This window comes from Scyliorhinus canicula, chromosome 8 (genome assembly GCF_902713615.1).
Source record: "Scyliorhinus canicula chromosome 8, sScyCan1.1, whole genome shotgun sequence".
Classification (NCBI taxonomy): domain Eukaryota; kingdom Metazoa; phylum Chordata; class Chondrichthyes; order Carcharhiniformes; family Scyliorhinidae; genus Scyliorhinus; species Scyliorhinus canicula.
Genome location: NC_052153.1, coordinates 151,555,069 through 151,576,096, shown reverse-complemented (window position 1 = coordinate 151,576,096; position 21,028 = coordinate 151,555,069). Strand labels below are relative to the sequence as shown.

The 21,028-nt window shown below is 47.0% G+C and overlaps 1 protein-coding gene across 3 annotated transcripts in view; it reads right to left on the bottom strand.

Moving 5' to 3' along the window:
• Positions 1 to 19,750, bottom strand: part of tmem174 (transmembrane protein 174) — an 81,731-nt gene extending 61,981 nt beyond the window's left edge. For 2 of the 3 annotated variants that reach the window (XM_038805452.1, XM_038805449.1), the window contains exons 1-2: positions 19,532 to 19,750; positions 10,279 to 10,948 (exon numbers count right to left, since the gene is read on the bottom strand). In XM_038805452.1, the coding sequence (XP_038661380.1) occupies positions 10,279 to 10,897 (619 nt within the window). In that variant the 5' untranslated portion in view covers positions 10,898 to 10,948; positions 19,532 to 19,750. Of the gene's footprint in view, positions 1 to 10,278; positions 10,949 to 18,156; positions 18,363 to 19,531 lie in introns of those variants that run through there. The other variant, XM_038805450.1, reaches the window with a different exon arrangement.
• Between the last annotated feature and the right edge of the window lie 1,278 nt (positions 19,751 to 21,028).

The window sequence follows — 21,028 nt, the reverse complement described above, 5'->3', positions numbered from 1 at the left end:
GGATGCAGAAGATAAATTCAAACAAGAGCTTGGGTTTGGCAACAATGGAGCCTGTAGTTAATGTTTGAGGGAACGTCAAAGTTTCTTCATCAGCAGGTAAAAAAGTTTGACAGGCCAATTAAGAAAAGTTCATTGGGTTGGGTTGTCACCATTGATAATGTCGCAGAAGAACAAACTGGAGCAAGAAAACATCATAGCATATTAAAACATTACAGAAGATAAACATTCAATCTTGAGGAAATTTTAAGGAGTAAGCAAACTATCTTCTCTCTGTATTAAAGTCTTGCATTTAGCATGTACTTCTTCCTCACGTATACTTATCTTATTTACATTTCACACAGGTGGCACAATTCTGTTGTGCTTCAAAAAGCAGAATTGTTCTGATCTTTACTTTTCAGGTTCTCCCAACACTAGGTGGCACTGTTGCTCATTCAAGCAGTGTCTAACTCAATTTTTCTGGGTGAAACTGTACATAGGACATACAGTGCAGAAGGAGGCCATTCGGCCCATCGAGTCTGCACCGACCCGCTTAAGCCCTCATTTCCACCCAATGCCCATACCCCAATAACCCCTCCTAAACGTTTTGGACATGAAGGGCAATGTAGCATGGCCAATCCATCTAACCCGCACATTTTTGGACTGTGGGAGGAAACCGGAGCACCCGGAGGAAACCCATGCAGACATGGGGAGAACGTGCAGACTCCGCACAGACAGTGACCCAGCGGGGAATCGAACCTGGCACCCTGGCGCTGTGAAACCACAGTGCTAGCCACTTGTGCTACTGTGCTGCCCTATGTACACTATGTTCTTAGCGTAATTCTATACAAGAAACGTGCAAGTTTTAAGGGAGATGCAGATAAGCATTTTAAGTAGAGAAAGATGCTATTTATAAAGTATCTGCACTTAGCAAAGCCTTTTACGGCCACTCAAGAACATTTGAGTGTCGCCACTTCTGTGATATAGGGAAGTATTTATTATCGGCCTTCCTCTCACACAAAAATGTTGTAAGAAATGGCAGAGTTATTGCAAAAGCTGTGTATTACTCCTCTGTCAGTCATGGTCATAAACTCAGTAAACCAAAAATGCTTCATGAACTGTTGACTTTTGTCTGCCCGTCAATGTGCTTTGAACGGACACATCTGGTCAACAAACCATGAGGGATAGTAGTGGGATATGTTTCGAATTCCTCCAATAATACAAGTCAATATCTGAGGGGTTGAAGTATTTCCTCTGCGTTCCAATCTTCCTTTCAGCGGGCTGCGTAGGACTGCCTGTACTTCCCCTCACCACAGGAAGTCAGGCTATCACTATCCAACTTGGCACCAACATTGACAATTAAACCACCAGTCCATCGTGAGTTCCAACTCACAGCTGCATCAAAAACACCCCAGAGTGCAGTTATTTTCTCAAATAGTTGGCACTTAAAATACTTTTCCCACAGAAAAAACATACTGCACAAGACATAGTTCACAGAATTTCACAGTCACATTTTACAGAAGGAGGCCATTCAGCCCATTGTGTCTGCACCAGGTACCTGAATGGGTAATTCAGATTAGTGTTAATCACCTGCTTTCTCCCCACAAATATTTTTATTAAAACATAAACATTGCAGTTGCACAAGGCCAAACGGTACAAACACTAATTTTGCATTGGAGAAACTGGGTACCCTTGCCTCTATACCGACGTGGAGGGGGTAGGGCATTCTGATTATTAAAACGGTAAACAGCACACACATTCTTCCTTTTCAATAATTAATCTAGCCCCTTTGAACACCTCATTGAATCTGAATCCACCACAATTTCAGGCAGTGCATTCCAGATCCGAACCACTTGCTTTGTGAAAAAGGTTTTGCTCAAGTTGCCATTCCTGCTTTTGCCAATTACTTTAAATCTGTGGCCTCTCGTTCTCCATCCTTTCACGAGTGGTAAGTTTCTCCCTATTTACTCTGTCAAGGCACCTCATAACTTTGAATATCTCTGTCAGAACTCCTGCCAACCTGCTCTTCTCCAATCTATCTTTATAACTGAAGTTCCTCATCACTGGAACCATTGTGTAAATCTTTTCTGAACCCTCTCAAATGCCTTCTCATCCTTTCTGAAATGTGGGGTGGAATTCTCTGAGCCTCCATGCCAAAATTGCGATTGGCGCGGGGCGGAAAGTGGGCATTGACGCCAAAATCCAGCACGACACCACTCCCGCGATTCTCCGGTCCCCAGAGAATCGCCGCGGATCGCAGCGTGGTTAAGGGGCCATTGGCAGAGGCCCCCACGGCAATTCTCCGGGGACAACTGGCCGAGTTCCGTGGTTCTAACCACGTTTGCCTGTCGGGAACGGCCGATGGCTGCTGTGGGGAGGTTCTTCACTGGTGAGGACTTCACAGATGGCCAGATAGGCAGTCGGGTGGCACCATCAGCGGGCGCTCACCAGCTCGGGGGGGGGGGGGGGGGGGGGGGGGGTGACATTTTTTGAGCCGCTCCGCGGTCAGAGTCCGCCACAGGCCGCCGCCGTGCACATGCGCGGACTCCCGACTGGAAGTGCAGGGCCCCGTATCTGCAGCTCGAGCTGCGAGAAGCACTTGGGGGGCCCTGCTAGCCCCCTGCAGGTTCATAGAATTTACAGTGCAGAAGGAGGCTATTCGGCCCATCGAGTCTGCACTGGCTCTTGGAAAGAGCACCCTACTCAAGGTCAACACCTCCACCCTATCCCCATAACCCAGTAACCCCACCCAACACTAAGGGCAATTTTTGGACACTAAGGGCAATTTATCATGGCCAATCCACCTAACCTGCACATCTTTGGACTGTGGGAGGAAACCGGAGCACCCGGAGGAAACCCACGCACACACGGGGAGGATATGCAGACACCACGCAGACAGTGACCCAAGCCGGAATCGAACCTGGGACCCTGGAGCTGTGAAGCAATTGCGCTATCCACAATGCTACCGTGCTGCCCCTGATGTTGGAGGAAAGTCCAGAGTGAAACGCCCGCGTTTTGGCGCTGGTGCGTGGACATAGACCCATTATTGGAGAAGCCCGCCTGTGGTGCCCAGAACTGGGCGCAATTCTCCAGTTGAGGCTGAACTAATGTTTTACACACATTTTTAAAAAATAACCTCCTGGCTCTTTCAATGCTTCTATCAATAAAAGACTAGGTTACTGTATGTTTTATTAACACTACTCTTAACCTTTCCTGCAACCTTCTTTATATCACAGAAATGATTATGTACATATACACCCAGGTCCCTTCTGCTCCTGCATCCCCATTAGAATAGTACTCTATTTTATATTGAGGTAAATTCTCCACCTGCGAGATTCTCCGTTCTGCTGGCAACACACCCCCACCTGAGTTTCCCGGTGATGTGGAGTGGTCACAATGGGAAATCCCATTGGCCGGCGGCTGGATCGGAGAATCCCTATGCCAGCGACAGAATGCCGCCGAGGAACACGGAGCTGAGGGTGCGGAGAATTCACATGACTGTCTGTTTCTACCAAAATGAATCACTTCACACTTCACCCTCATTGAACCTCATCTGCCAACCAGTCCATCAATTTGTCTATGTCCTTTTGAATTTCTACAATACCTTCCTCACAGTTCACAATGCTTCCAAGTTTCACATCATCCACAAATGTTCAAATTGTATCATGTACACCAAACCTGGGTCGTCGAATTTACAGAGCAGAAGGAGGCCATTCGGCCCATCGAGTCTGCACCAGCCCTTGGAAAAAGCACGCCAGTTAAGCCCACACTTCCAACTTATCTCTGTCACCCAGTAACCCCACCTAACCTTTTTGGACACTAAGGGCAATTTAGCATAACCAATCCACCTAACCTGCACATCTTTGGACTGTGGGAGGAAACCAAAGCACCCGTAGGAAACCCACGCAGACACGGGGAGAACGTGCAGACTCTGCACAGACAGTGACCCAGCCGGGAATCGAACCTGGGACCCTGGAGCTGTGAAGCAACCGTGCTAACCACTGTGCTACCGCGCTGCTCCATTAACATATTAACATATATTAGGTAAAGCATGGGTCCCAATACTGATCCTTGGGGAACTCCATTGCAAACCTTCCTTTGGTCTGAAAATTGTCCATGAACCACGACAGTTTCCTGTCACTCAGCTAATTTTGTATCCAAGTTGCTACCATCCCTTTTATTCCATGGCCCATAACTTTACTCACGAATCTGTTGTGTGGCACTGTATCAAATGCCTTTTGGAAATCCATGTACACCACATTACCCTCATCAAATCTTTGTTACCTCTTGAAATAACTTTTATAACGTGGGCAGCACGGTAGCATAGTGGTTAGCACAAATGCTTCACAGCTCCAGGGTCCCAGGTTCGATTCCTGGCTTAGGTCACTGTCTGTGCGGAGTCTGCACGTTCTCCCCGTGTGTGCGTGGGTTTCCTTCGGGTGCTCCGGTTTCCTCCCACAGTCCAAAGATGTGCAGGTTAGGTGGATTGGCCAGGCTAAATTGCCCTTAGTGTTGGGTGGGGTTACTGGGTTATGGGGATAGGGTGGAGGTGTAGACTTGGGTAGGGTGCTCTTTCCAAGAGCCGGTGCAGACTCGATGGGTGGAATGGCCTCCTTCTGCACTGTAAATTCTATGAACACTATGAACTTCAGCAAGTTGGTTAAACACAATTTTCTCTTGAGAAATCCATGGTTTCCTTTAATAACCCACATTTGACGATGTGACTATTAGTTTTGTCTTGCTTTATTATTTCTACATGTTTCCCACCATTGAAGTTAAATTGCCTGGGCTGTGTTTGCTGGCCTTATCTTTACACCTTTTTTGAACAAGGGTGTAATATTTGCAATTCTCCAGTCTCATTAAACCAATCTTGGGCAGGATTCTTCGGAAATCGGCGAGGTGGGCAACTCCGGCGCGAAGGAGTGGCGTGAACCACTCCGGCGTCGGGCAGCCCCGAAGGTTCAGAATCCTCCGCACCTTCAGGGGCTCGTCCGGCACCGGAGTGGTTTGCGCCGCGCCGGCCAGTGCGGAAGGGGCTTGGCGCCACACCAACCGGTGCCGACGGGCCTCCGTCGGCCGGCGCGGGTTGGTGCATGTATGGGAGTGCCATCGTGTGCTGACATCATCCCAGCGCATGCGCGGGTTCATCTCCGCGTCGGCCATCGTGGACAGTTACACCAGCCGACGCGGAGGAATAGAGTGCCCACACGGCATTGTCCCGCCGACGGATCGGTGGGCTCCGATCGCGGGCCAGGCCATCATGGGGGCACCCCCGGGGCCAGATCCCCCCCCCCCCCCCCCCCCCCCCCCCCCCCCCCCCCCCCCCCCGCGGCCACCGGCACAGCCAGTTCCCGCCCGTAAGTACCTATCGTAATATACGCCGGCGGGACCAGCCGAAAACGGGTGGCCAATCGGCCCATCGCAGGTCGGAGAATCGCCGGGGGGGGGGGCACTGCCAGCGGCCGCTGACCGACGCGATTCTCGCCCTCGCAAAATCCACGGCGCTGGAGAATGCGGCAGCCGGCGGGGGCGGGATTCACGCCGCCCGCCCCCCCCTGGTGATTCTCCGACCAGGCAGGGGGTCAGAGAATCCTGCCCTTGAGTCTAAGAAAGACCACTGTCTGTGCAATTTCCACTCCTACCTCCCTCAGTGCCCTTGGATGCATCCCATCCAGTACTGGTGCCGTGTCAAATTTATGTACAGTCAGCTTAATCAAAAACTCCTCATTATCAACTTAAATCCATCTAGTGTATTAATTACCTTCTCTTTTACCATGACCTGGCTAGCATCTTGTTCCTTGGCAAAGACAGAGGCATAGTATTTATTTAATTTTAGCAGCTTGATATCATACAACTTGTGCAATTAAAAAATAATAATTTACGGGATGTGGGCGTCAGGTTAGGTTAGCATTTACTGCCCATCCCTGGTTGCTCTTCAGAAAGTGGCGGTGAGTTGTCTTCTTGAACCGCTGCAGTCCCTGAGGTGTAGGTACACCCAATGTGCTGATGGGGAGGGAGCTCCAGGATTTTGACCAAGCAATAGCGAAGGAACGGCGATATAGAACAGTACAGCACAGAACAGGCCCTTCGGCCCTCGATGTTGTGCCGAGCCTTGTCCGAAACCAAGATCAAGCTATCCCACTCCCTGTCATTCTGTGAGCTCCCTGTGCCTATCCAATAACCACTTGAAAGTTCCTAAAGTGTCCGACTCCACTGTCACCGCAGGCCGCCCATTCCACACCCTAACCACTCTCTGAGTAAAGAACCTACCTCGGACATCCCTCCTATATCTCCCACCCTGAATATAGTAATGCCCCCTTGTAACAGCTACATCCACCCGAGGAAATAGTCTCTGAACGTCCACTCTATCTATCCCCCTCATCACCTTATAAACCTCTATTAAGTCGCCTCTCATCCTCCTCCGCTCCAAAGAGAATAGCCTTAGCTCCCTCAACCTTTCCTCATAAGATCTATCCTGCAAACCAGGCAGCATACTGGTAAATCTCCTTTGCGCCCTTTCCAATGCTTCCACATCTTTCCTATAGTGAGGTGACCAGAACTGCACACAATACTCCAAATGTGGTCTCACCAGGGTCATGTACAGTTGCAGCATAACCCCGTGGCTCTTAAACTCAAGCCCCCTGTTAATAAACGCTAACGCACTATAGGCCTTCTTCACGGCTCTATTCACTTGAGTGGCAACCTTCAGAGATCTATGGACATGAACCCCAAGATCTCTCTGTTCCTCATCATTCCTCAGAACCCTGCTGTTGATCCTGTAATCCGTATTCAAATTTTTCCTACCAAATTGAATCACCTCGCACTTATCAGGGTTAAACTCCCTTTGGTTAAATTTTTCGGCCCAGCTCTGCATCCTATCAATGTCTCTTTGCAGCCTACAACAGCCCTCCACCTCATCCACTACTCCACCAATCTTGGTGTCATCAGCAAATTTACTGACCCACCCTTCAGCCCCCTCCTCCAAGTCATTGATAAAAATCACAAATAGCAGAGGACCCAGCATTGATCCCTGCGGTACACTGCTGGTAACTGGTCTCCAGTCTGAAAATGTTCCATCCACCACCACCCTCTGTCTTCTATGTGATAGCCAGTTACTTATCCAATTGGCCAAATTTCCCTCTATCCCACACCTCCCTAATTTCTTCAGGAGCTGACGATGGGGAACCTTATCAAACGCCTTACTAAAATCCATGTATACATCAATTGTTCTACCTTCATCTACACACTTAGTTACCTCCTCAAATAATTCAATCAACTTTGTGAGGCAAGACATACCCTTCACAAATCTGTGTTGATTATCTTGGATTAAGCTGCATCTTTCCAAATGGTCATAAATCCTATCCTTCAGGACCTTTTCCATTTACTTACCGACCACCGAAGTAAGACTAATCGGCCTATAATTACCAGGGTCACTCCTATTCTCTTTCTTGAACAGAGGAACAACATTCGCCACTCCCCAGTCCTCTGGCACTATACCCGTGGACAATGAGGACTGAAAGATCAAAGCCAAAGGCTCGGCAATCTCATCCCCTGCCTCCCAAAGAATCCTAGGATATATCCCATCTGGCCCAGGGGACTTGTCGACCCTAAGGTTTTTCAAAATTGCTAATACATCTTTCCTCAGAACATCTACCTCCTCCAGCCTACACACCTGTATCACACTCTCATCCTCAAAAACATCGGCCCTTTCCTTGGTGAACACTGAAGAAAAGTATTCATTCAATGCCTCTCCTATCTCTTCTGACTCCATGCACAAGTTCCCACTACTGTCCTTGACCGGCCCTAACCTCACCCTGATCATTCTTTTATTTCTCACATAAGAGTAAAAAGCCTTAGAGGTTTCCTTGATCCGACCTGCCAAGGACTTCTCATGCCCCCTCCTAGCTCTCCTGAGCCCTTTTTTAAAGCTCATTCCTTGCTACCTTGTAACCCTCAAGTGACCCAACTGAACCTTGTTTTCTGATCCTTATATATGCTGCCTTTTTCCTCTTGACAAGACATTCAACCTCTTTTGTGAACCATGGTTCCCTCACACGGCAATTTCCTCCCTGCTTGACAGGGACATACCTATCAAGGACACGCAGTATTTGTTTCTTGAACAAGCTCCACTTTTCATTTGTGCCTTTCCCTGACAGTTTCTGTTCCCATCTTATGCTCCCTAATTCTTGTCTAATCGCACCATAATTACCCCTCCCCCAATTATAAACCTTGCCCTGCCATATGGCCCTATCCCTCTCCATTGCAATAGTGAAAGACACCAAATTGTGGTCACTATCTCCAAAGTGCTCTCCCACAAACAAATCTAACACTTCATTACCCATTCATTACCCAGTACCAAATCCAATGTGGCCCCCACCTCTTGTCGGCCTATCTACATATTGTGTCAGGAAACCCTCCTGCACACACTGTACAAAAACTGCCCCATCCGAACTGTTCAACCTATAGAGGTTCCAATCAATATTTGGAAAGTTAATGTCACCCATGACAACTACCCTGAGACCTCCACACCTATCCAAAATCTGTTTTGCAATTTCGTCCTCCACATCTCTATTACTATTTGGGGGCCTATGGAAAACTCCTAACAAAGTGACCGCTCCTTTCCTACTTCTAACTTCAGCCCATATTACCTCAGTAGGCAGATCCCCCTCAAACTGCCTTTCTGCAGCCGTTAAACTAGCCTTGATTAACAATGCTACTCCTCCACCTCTTTTACTACCTTCCCTATTCTTACTGAAACATCTATACCCTGGAACTTCCAACAACCATTCCTGTCCCTGTTCTAACCATGTCTCCGTAATGCCCACAACATCGTAGTCCCAAGTACCAATCCACGCTCCAAGTTCACCTACCTTATTCTGGATGCTCCTTGCATTGAAGTAGACACACTTCAACCCACCTTCCTGTCTGCCGGTACACTCCTGTGACCGTGATACCCTCCTCAGTACCTCACTACTCTCAACACTGGCTTCTGGGCTACAGCTCATTTTCCCATCCCCCTGACAAATTAGTTTAACCCCCCCCGGAAGAGCTGTAGCAAATTTCCCTCCCAGGATATTGGTGCCCCTCTGGTTCAAGTGCAGACCGTCCTGTCTGTACAGGTCCCACCTTCCCCAGAATGTGCTCCAATTATCCACGTAACTGAAACCCTCCCTCCTACACCATCCCTGCAGCCACGTGTTTATCTGCACTGTTGAGTGAAATGGAGGTGAACCTCCAGGTGGTGGGGTTCCCAGGTACCTGCCGCTCTTCACCTTCTAGATGGTAGTGGTCATAGTTTTGGAAGATGCTGCCTAAGGAATCTTGGCGAGTTACTGCAGTGCATCCTGTGGATGGTATACACGGCTGCTACTGTTCGTCTGTGGTGGAGAGTTTGAATGTTTGTGGAAGGGGAGCAATCAAGCGGACTGCTTTGTCCTGGATGGTGTCAAGCTTCTTGAGTGTTATTGGAGCTGCATTCATCTAGGCAAGTGGAGACTACTCCATTACACTCCTGAGTTGTGCCTTGTAGATGGTGGACAGGCTTTGGGAGGTCAGGAGTTGAGTTACCCGCCGTAGGATTCCTAGCCTTTGACCTGCTCTGGTAGGCACAGTATTAATAGGACTAGTCCAGTTCAGTTTCTGATTAATGGTAACCCCCAGGATGTTGATAGTGGGGAATTCAACGATGGTAATGCCACTGAATGTCATGGGCGATGGGTAGATCGTCTCTTGAAGGATTTGGCTATGGCTCGCATCTTACTTGCCACTTGTCAGCCCAAGCATGGGTAGTGTCCAGGTTTTGCTGCATTTGGACATGGACTGCTTAATTATCCCATTGAAACCACTCCACTCCGCTGGGAAACCTGCAGGTGGGGATGTGCTGCCAGCAGGAAAAGTGAATCCCGACGATCAAAGAATTCCGCTCAGATGTATGTTTCCATCGCACATGGACACGCAAAGTTAACAGTTTGGGAAGCACTTTTAATTTCCTGAGGTTTCTGCCCATGGCAGATTGACGAGGAATTAAACGGAGTTTAACTAAAGCAAGGTTGCACAATTCTTGTAAACACTCTGCTACTTCTTATAACATTGAGAGGAAGGCCGATTATGAAATATCACCCTACATTAAAGCAGTGACGACACTCAAAAGTTCACCATTGGCTGTAAAATAATTTGGAGTGTGCAAAATAATATAGAAGTGCAACTTCTTTTCATTATTTCCTGCAATTTAATTATCCACCTTTGAAAGGTGCAATGGTGTATAATTCACAGCTAAGCACCGGATTAATTCATTTCACTTACCTATTGCAATTTGACATGGGCCTGCTATATGGGGCTGTTGGTTATTTCCCGATGCACATTCTTCCTCTGCACTTAGTACAACCTTCTTTTTGACATGGGAGATTAGTAAGAAGCAAATACCAATAAACGTTACCACTGGACCCATGATTTGCAAGAACAGCAGTTTACATTTCTCATTTCCATTAGTGTTACTAGTTAAATTGAATCCTTCATCTTCCATGGTGCCAGGGCAGGTGATCGCCCAAACTCCAATCATCGTTAACAGCACTCCACTAAAACAAAAGAGGACACCAAAGATGAGGAAACGGGCAAAAGTGTCCTGTTTTCTGCAAGAAAGAAAGCACTGTTGATCTGCCGAGTAGACCAGCTGCCTCAGATTAATTAGAGTTGTGGATCTTGATAGCAGTATGAAGACCAATGCAATACCGCACAAACTTGGTCCAGTTGCCTTTAGGATCACATTGCAGCTGCCACCATTACGATCGCATGACTGGAACCCAAAAGTAGCAACAATGACTCCAGCGGATAGAAATGAAACCCCAAAAATGAATAGAAAGAATCCTGTTTTATAAGAGCTTCTATCTCCCTCTATTCTCTCCAGCGTCGGAACAGTACGCATTATCGACTTCTCAGGATTGAAATGTCCTTCTTTAATCTGAGCTGGCTGAACCTGCAAATTGAAGTTTTGTTTTAGCATGTATGATATCAAGCATCATAATCATTCTGCCTCTAAAATATAGTATGGGCACCACCTTTCATTAGCAACCTATTAACTATTAACAAACAAAAATAGAAAATGCTGGAAACATTCAGCAGGCCATGCTGCATGAATAGAGACAGAAACAGAGGGTGCGATCTAACCAAATTAAAACAGAACGGCGTCTGGTTGGGATCGTTCCCGGTGCTATCTAATGGCACTCTGTCTTATTTTCATGCCCCGGTGGGGAACGACCCGCTGACACCCCAACTCACCTGCTGGATTCTCAGGCCCCCTGCACCCCACCACATAAGGCAGACCACCCCCGGGCCCAATCCCCGGCACGGACATAATGCCAGCATGGCACCTTGGCACTGCCAACCTGGCACCTGGGCAGTGTCCTTGCCAGCCTATCTGGGCACCCGGAAGTGCCAGGCTGACAGTACCAAGCCAGCAGTGCCAAGGCGTCAGCCTGGCCAGAGGCCGACCATCCAGTGGCCTCCAATTGCCTGAGAGACCCCCCCCCCAGGTACCGTTCCACCTGTTCTCCGTTTGTGGGGACTAGCAATGAATGGCATCCAGCTGGGGTCTCCTCAGCGAGGCCGGTAGATGCCGGGTGCCCGTTTGATCCGGCAAAGGCAGAGGTAAGTCAGCTTCTAAGCCGACTACACTCTGCAAGACTGGATCCTGCCCACCTGAACAAAGAACAATATAGCACAGGAACAGTTCCATCTGCCATTTCTCCACTCAATTCGGCAGCCTATCTGTACACTGCTGTATTCTCTGACAATCTTCATCACTATCCGCAACTCCTGCAATTCTTCACTGTCCAAACCCCTAAGGGATTTCCAGTCAATATGAGGAAAATTAAAGTCGCCCATTACAACTCTATTATTTCTACATCTATCCAGAATCTGCTTACATATCTGTTCTTCAACTTCCAGTGTGCCGTCGTACGTCCCATCATATGGAGGTAGAGGATAACTGCTTACCCATTGCAAGTCAAAGGAAGAATATTTCATGAAAGTGAGCCATCGTTGTCTCTTTCTGTGGCCTCACAAAATGCTCATGCACAGTGCAATCATGCTTGGCAGAGCTGTACCATTCCACATGGTCAGCATGATATCCTCCTTTATCTATATATTCTTTAATGAAGCTTTTAATGTGTAACTAGGCTGTGAAAAGTGCGGTTCACAAAGTGGTCTGGGAAGGTATGAATTCAATGGCAAGAGTATAGAATTTGTAGTGGAAGGCAAACCAGCTGGAGAAAATCAGACAATTTAATAGTAGAGTCAGTGGTTGAGTTGTGTTTATCAGAGATGGTGCGGACTTTGTCTTTGGGATTGTGTCACCAAGGGTAAACATGTAGATGAGAGCGGCAAGGATAGTCACAATGCAGCAGTGGGAAGATAATTACTCAATTTGGTCTGGCTAGGATCAGATAGGCAAGAATGGAACCCAAATAATTGCAGTCCCAACAGAGGAGAGGTGTTGGAGTAAGATGGGGTGATTAACTTTCTGAAGACTGTAGAGAGAAACCGAGAAGGAATAAAACACCATGGTCAGTCATTTTGTTACAATCCGTGATAAACTCTGGGTAAAGGGTGGACACTAGATCGGAGAACTAAGACAGTGAGTTTCAGGAGGGATGAGCTGGATCTGGGAGGCAACTGCACATCCAAGGGCATGGGGAAGGGAGATTGTGTTGACCAATAGTTAACAGGAACGGAGGGATACAGTGCGTGTTCTTTTGTAAAAAGATGGGAATGATGTGCTTTTATAGGGAAATGGGAATACTGTCCAAGGAGAGGGAACCATTCACAATGGCCGAAATCCATCCTGGTTTGCGGCTGGGATTTTCCCGCTGAGAGTAATGGAGCTTTGGCTGGAACGTCAAATTCTCGCTCACAATTGATCCTGCCACAGACGAGATTGAAATGAAAAAATGAAAATCGCTTATTGTCACGAGTAGGCTTCAATGAAGTTACTGTGAAAAGCCCCTAGTCGCCACATTCCGGCGCCTGTCCGGGGAGGCTGGTATGGGAATCGAACCGTGCTGCTGGCCTGCTTGGTCTGCTTTATAAGCCAGCAATTTAGCCTTGTGAGCTAAACCAGCCCCTGGTTTGATTGGAGATTCCTGCCCAATATTAATTAACATAGGGGTTTGAAGGGATGTTGATTAACATTTAGGGCAGCACGGTAGCATTGTGGATAGCATAATTGCTTCACAGCTCCAGGGTCCAAGGTTCGATTCTGGCTTGGGTCACTGTCCTGTGCGGAGTCTGCACATCCTCCCCGTGTGTGCGTGGGTTTCCTCCGGGTGCTCCGGTTTCCTCCCACAATCCAAAGATGTGCAGGTTAGGTGGATTGGCCATGATAAATTGCCCTTAGTGTCCAAAATTGCACTTAGTGTTGGGTGGGGTTACTGGGTTATGGGGATAGGGTGGAGGTGTTGACCTTGGGTAGGGTGCTCTTTCCAAGAGCCAGTGCAGACTCGAAGGGCCGAATGGCCTCCTTCTGCACTGTAAATTCTATGATATATGAAGTAGGAATAGGAGTAGGCCACTCAGCCACTCTAGCCTGTTCCGCCATTCAATAGGATCATGGCTGATCTGATTATAACGGCCTGCCTACCCCCAGTAATCTTTCACCATCCCCTCCTTGTTTATCAATAATCAATCTACCTCTGCCTTAAAAATATTCAAAGACTCTGCTTCCACCGTCTTTTGAGGAAGAGAGTTCCAAAGACTCATGACCGCCCCAGAGAGAAATAAATTCTTATCTATTTTTGTAAATGGGCAACCCCTGGGGCAGGATTCTCCGCCCCGCCGTACCCATTCTCTGGGGCATCGCGTCCCCACCGGCAGCGGGATCCTCCGTTTCGCCAGCCGGCCAAAGGGGTTTCCCATTGTGGGCACCCCTACATCATCGGGAAATCAACAGGCTTGAGTGTGCTGCCGGCGAAACAGTGGATCATGCCAAGGGAGAACCCAGCACTGTATTTTTAAATAGTCCCCCCCCTTATTCTAAATACTCCCACAAGAGGAATCATCCACAGATGTAGTGATAACTATTTGCATTTACAAAACATATTTATCATAGTAAAATATTTCAAAGCACATCACAGAAGTGATCAAACAAAATTTGACACCAGACCACACAGTTAGGTCAAATCACCAAAATCCTGATAATAGTGGTAGATGTTGAGGAGTGCCTCAAGGAAGAAGCAGGAGACAGGTTGAGGGAGTAAATTCCAAAGCTTGGGAACCAGACTAATAAAGGTATAACCACCAACGGTGGAGTGAGAAAATCTGCGAAGGAGAAGAAGCCAGGGATGGAGGAGTGGAGAGATCCCAAAGGCTCGTGGATCAGCAGGAACTTCCAGAGATATGGAAGTGATTTGAAAACAAGGATGAGAATTTTATTATTCAGGAATTTGGCAGACCTGGAGTCAAGGTAGGTCATTAAGCAAAAGAGTGAGAGGTGAACAGAATTTGGTGCAAGTTAGAATACTGGTAGAAAATGTTTTAGGGCAGCACAGTGGCGCAGTGGGTTAGCCCTGCTGCCTCACGGCGCCGAGGTCCCAGATTCGATCCTGGCTCTGGGTCACTGTCTGTGTGGAGTTTGCACATTCTCCCTGTGTTTGCGTGGGTTTCGCCCCCACAACCCAAAGATGTGCAGGGTAGGTGGATTGCCCATGCTAAATTGCCCCTTAATTGGAAAAAATGAATTGGGTACTCTAAATTTATATTTTAAAAAAGAAAATGTTTTAGATGCTCAGGTTTACAGAGGGTTCAGAGCTGTGAGGCTGGTCAGGACATCATTGGAATAGCCGCGATAAAGAGGGTTTCAAGATTAGGGGAAGAACAAGGGTATGTTTAGCTTAGTAATAGTAATAATCTTTATTGTCATAAGTAGGCTTACATTAACACTGCAATGATATTATTGTGAAAAGCCCCTAGTCGCCACATTCCAGTGCCTGTTCGGGTACAGAAGGAGAATTCAGAATGTCCAATTCACCTAACAGCATGTCTTTCAGGACTTGTGGGAGGAAACCGGAGCACTCGGAGGAAACCCATGTAGACACAGGGAGAACACACAGACTTCACACAGACAGTGACCCAAGCCGGGAATCAAACCTGGAAGGACCCTGTGATCATTCAAAGGTATTGTTTTAATATGGCGAAGAGGTAGTCAGTCACCAAATTCATATCACAGCTATGGAAGATAGCCAAATTTTTAGAATATGGGAAATTTTTAGAATATGGGACTTTTGGGCAAAACCTCCCTGACTTTTCAACAGGCACTACAGATTTCTTTGTCCCGAGACAGCATTGAACACGCCGTCCAGGAAATACAAAGGATAGAGGTGAACGTTTTGGGCCATGCCCTACGTAGAATCCCCAGAGTCTGGACCGACCATCGCAGTACTCCGGTCTCCGAAGAGCAAGCTGTCGAGACATGGGACTTCCCCGGACTCGGCTGAAGGTGATTCCAGCCCATGTGCGACATGTGAGCGCTGGTCTAAGTGTAACCGCAGGCAACAGCAGTCCATGAGCCCCAGTCGAGATACGAGTCAGCCCGGGGTTGGGTCTTGCATCTGGATGACCCTGAAGAGGCCAAGGATGAGGCGGAGATGCAGCTGAATGTTTGACAGCACCCCAAATGGAGCTGGATATGGGAGCTGCCGTTTCTGTGGTGGCGCAGAGCACCTTCAATTTTATTAAACGGGCTGTGCATATTTTGACTTTGGCTGACACAGCGGCTCATTTTGCCACTTCTACTGGGTAAGACGGAGTATTGTGGGATCCCCCCCTTACTCCGGTAGTTTATGGGTGCCAACCATACGCAAGGAAACGGCCGTAACCTATTGTGCCGCAATTGGCCACACCAGCTGCGGTTGGATTGGCGACATATCCTCCAAGTGGGTTCTGGCGGTCTGTGTGTGGTACTGAGCAAGTTCCCCAAGGTTTTCCAGCCTTGCTTGGGTACAATTGAAGGTGTCATGGCCTGTGCCTATGTGTTTACATGGTGTATTTATGTACGTCCTAAGTGTTTTCATGTATGATCTGTCTGGACTGTAGTGGGCAAGAGCAAAGGTTAAGAGGAAGCAACCAAATGGATGGTTTGTAACTTGATGACAAATAAATTTGTGAGCTTCTCCCACATCTTGCTCAAGGAGTGTGGGTGGTATAAAAAGATTTAGTCATACTTTTTGCTATCAATCAACTTCACTCCCTTGCTTTTAGGCTGTCTACTTGAACACAAATCAGTGCTCCTTTCAATAAATTTTAGCTTAATTCTGACTTTAAAGATTAGAAGTCAGAATCTCTAAGGCTGCATTATCAAACTGCATCCACCAATAATCTGTATGTATATCCCACCTTTAAAGTAAAGGAACAACGTAAATCATTTCATAAGTATGCAAAGGAAACAGCCAGTGATACCGGAATATCTCACTCTAATTCTTGTGAAGTGCAATGTGGATTTAGACGACCCAGGCGATAAGTGCTGCCATCCAGGTCACAGCCAACTCCACCATGAAGAAGCATATACTTCAAGAGATCCATTCTAGGTTTTGGTACTAGGAGAGCACAGGTAATTGAACATTAGTTTCAGAAAGAAAGATTTACATTCATATAGTGCCTTTCACAAACTCAGGATGCGTCCAATGCTTTACAATGGATGAATTACTTTTGAAGTGTAGTTTATTTCAATATCGCAAATGAAACAGCCAATTTGCATATGGCAAGGTCCCAAAACAAATTTAAATTACGACCATATAATCTGTTAAAGTGCTGGTGATCGAGGGGTAAATGTTGGCCATTAGAAAGGGGAAAATTTTCCTCCTCTTCTGTGAAATTGCGTTGGGAGATCTTTTACATTCTTCTGAGGGGTCAGACAGGGTTTGGGGGGGGGGGGGGGGGGGGGGGGGGGGGGAGGCTTTAACATTTCATCCAAAAGGCAACATTCTGCAAATGCAGCACTCCTCCTGTATTGTCAGCCTGGATTATGGGTTCAAATCTCTAACGGGGGACTTGAATCCATAACCTTCTGATTCAGAGGTTAGAGTGCTACCATGGAACCACTAGCCGGTGTACATTTAAAATGCTGTTGTGGACTATGACGGAGTTATATCACAACCAGTGCAAACTCAATCTGGCGCATTATAGGTTCCTGGTGATGTGTTCATAGCACTGGGGTATTTGCTCTGTTCAGGCATTAGGTGCCTTCCAGGTTATAATTGCACTGTCAACATGTACCTGACACTGCTTTGCAATGTAACATGTAATTTTAGTTTAATATGAAACATTAGAAGAATTTATCTCAGTGATTCATTTTAAACTATAACTAAGATCCTCCATCTAAATCAATTGGAACTTCTTCACAATTAACATGAACAGTTTTCTTTTGTGATATCTCTGCCTGTAAGAAGTACTGCTGTAATTTCTGTAAAAAAAAACACTACAATCATTATTTTCAGGCAGAGATACCACAAAAGGCAAACTGTGCAATTCAATATTTTAAAAGTGCTGTTATTTTGTAACTACTGATACTGTTCATACCAATGCGACCTATAGCTCTTGGATCACTCTGAGCCCAGCAATACTTCCCTCACCCTCAGTAGGGTACTGAATTCAGCACACGTTTACACAAATTTTGAGCTTCTCGCTCTCAGTTATTATTTGTTGAACGATCTGATGAAAGGTCACCCACCTGACACATTAACTCTGGATCTGATAGATGCTGACTAAACCTGCTGAATTATTCCAGAATGTTCTGTTTTTATTACTGTGAATTTTTGAGAGCATGATCGGGAACACTTAACTCCTCAAAACATTTAAAACAATTCTGCAGATTTTTTTTATAGTAGCCGGGAGTCTTGTGCCTAGTGCGGGCTCTCAAAGAAAAACGCTTGCATTTACAGAGATCCTTTCCTGATCTCTGGATGTTTCAAAGCACTTGACAGCCAACAAGTACTGTTTGAAGAGTAAACAATGTCGTAATAAATGGGAGACATTTTGCACAGAGCAAGGTCTCACAAACAGCAACGTGATAACATCCAGATAATCTTTGTAATAATCTTTGGTAATACTGGCTGGATACATAATGGCCTGGACACGGGGGAACATATGCCTGCTCTTTTTCTGAAATTGTACCATGGGATTTTTTACATTCACCTCAGGAGGCAGACAGGGGCTTCATCCGAAACATCTTCTTCAGCTGCAGCACGCCCTCATACGTCAGCAAAACTAAGGAGCTGGTTATTGACTTCAGGAGAGACGTGTCGTCCACACCCCTGTCTGCGTCAACAGGGCAGAGGTGGGGATGGTTGACAGCTTCAAATTCCTCGGTGTGCACATCAACAAAAATCTGTCCTGGTCCACCCACGTCGACGCTACGAGCAAGAAAGCACAACAGCACTTATACTTCCTCAGGAAACTAAGGAAATTTGGCATGTCCACATTAACTCTTACCAATTTTTACAGGTACACCTTAGAAAGCATCATATCTGGCTGCATCACAGCCTGGTTTGGTAACTGGTCAGCAAGACCGTAAGAAACTTCAGAGTCGTGAACACCACCCAGTCCATCACGTGAACTCGCCTCCCATCCACGTTCCGCTGTCTTGGGAAAGGGGGCAGCAGAATCAAAGACCCCTCCCATCCAGCTTACTCACTCTTCCAACTTCTTCCATCGGGCAGGAGGTACAAAAGTCTGAGAACACGCACTAACAGATTCAAAAACAGCTTCTTCCCCACTGTTACCAGACTCCTGAATGACCCTCTTCTGAGGAAGGAGCAGTGCTCCGAAAGTTCGTGTTTGAAACAAACCTGTTGGACTTTAACCTGGTGTTGTAAGACATCTTACCTATGCTGAGTAGCACTACACTCCGTAATGCTTCACTTGATGTCTGTGTATTTACTTTATGTATTTATCGTATGTCCTATGTTTTTCATGTATGCAATGATCTAGCTGGACTGGACGCAGAACAATACTTTTCATGTGACAATAAATCAAATCAAATCGCTTGAGTTCTAACTTTTGACCTCAGGCATTTTTTAAACCAGTGAAATTATACCCCATGCACTGTTAAACCAATATTTTTTTCCCCAAAGATGTGCAGGTTAAGGTGGGGTTACAGGGAAAGGGCTGGGGAGTGGGCCTGGATCGAATGTCCTCCATCTGTACTGTGGGATTCTATTAAAAGGTTTATAGGTTGACTTAAGCTAAAAAGAAAAATCAGACTGTGACCACGATGATGGATCCACTCTTCAGCATCGAGGGAGGAGGGAGGTGCAGAGTACATTCCAACTTACAGGTAAAATAGAGACAAATGGAAATGCTGCTGAACATAAATGGCAGGGCCTTTCCAAAGAGCTAGAGTGGACATGCCCAGTTCGAAAGCAAGTGCTCCGGGGATTAGTTAACGTGGGTAGAAACTCTTCGCCTTAGCAGTAAGTTAGAACCGAGCGATTGAGCTATGTTAAGTCGGTGCCATACCGCTCCAAGCCTGGGTCTCTATCCTGAGACTAGCAGAGGCGGGAGGTGTTACCTTGCAGGGCCGTGCGGAGCTCCTCTGTAACTGTCACCGGGCGTCACCGGGCTTCATCCGGCTCATTTTACACATGTAACGCCGACCAATCTACCTCGGACTTGTAACCAGTTAAATCCAAGGCAGGCCCACAGCAGTTATTTATATGTAACAGAGCTGGGAAAACGTCCACGCCCCAGATGCCGGAGAGATAGTTACGTTTCACCAATCTGGACCTTGTTAAACCACTCACAACTCGACCTGACTGGTCCCGCCTGGATACACATCCCTGCCCCCACTCTCCTCCCTTGACCCCGAGAAGTGTTTGATGGAGGAGACGGGCCTTCTCCGTCGTTCTGCCATGAGGGTGGCTTACACAAGGCGTACTCGTAATTAATGCTTCAAATTTAGTATGAGTGGTCAAGATTCTTGTAAAAAATAATGCACCTTGAGCAGCTTTTCACAATCTTAACGTGTTTGGGAACAGCTTGTTCCATCATCCATTGAGATGGGGCCCTATCTGCAAAGATCTGTCATCCCAGACTAATGAATTGAACTTGCATCTATTGCTTTCTGTGTGCGAAAGCTCTACAAATACTCTTTGAGTTTCGAGTTTATTAACTTCCCTCCTGAATGGCCTGGCTTAGTTTCGAAGGTTACAGAATTTACAGTTCAGAAGGAGGCCATTTGGCCCATCAAGTCTGCACCAGCCCTTGGAAGGAGCACCCCACTTAAGCCCCACACATCCACCCGATCCCTGTAACCCAGTAACCTGACCCAACCTTTTTGGACGCTAAGGGCAATTTATCATGACCAATCCACCTAACCTGCACATCTTTGGACTGTGGGAGGAAACCGGAGCACCCGGAGGAAACCCACACAGACACAAGGAGAACGTGCAGACTCCGCACAGACAGTGACCCAAGCCGGGAATTGAACCAGAGACCCTGGAGCTGTGAAGATACTGTGCTAATCACTATGGTACCGTGCTGCCCTCAATTATGGTCTCTCAGGAAAGTAAAAAAATCCTCCTTTAAAACACACCTTCTCCAATCCATGGAAAACAAGTAGTTTTTTTTGTTGCAAAAATATACTTTATTCCTAATTCACAAATGTATCTCCTGCAAGAAGACTACCTCTGCGTTCAAAGTCCTCAAATGAGTCAACACCTGAGGCCTTTGAACCAGACCATCCATGTCACCACCCTAGTGGGCTCCGGACCGTCCCTCTAGTACAATCAGCCATATCCCCTCCGAGAACCTCCAATTGGGCCCCAATTTACCTAGAATCCAGGCGCATCCAAGGTGGACGCCACCTCTACCCCTACATCGGCTCATATATAAAGAGACCCTTGTCACCAGCATTTTATCTGCTTCCCTCCTTTCCAATCCCCCACCTTGGCTGTCCACCCAACACCCCTCCCTCCTTCCCTCACCCTTCTAAATATCTGCTATCCATTCCCCCTCCTCCCGCCCCAACACAGAAAACCCAACCAACCTAAACCCATTACCTCACCAA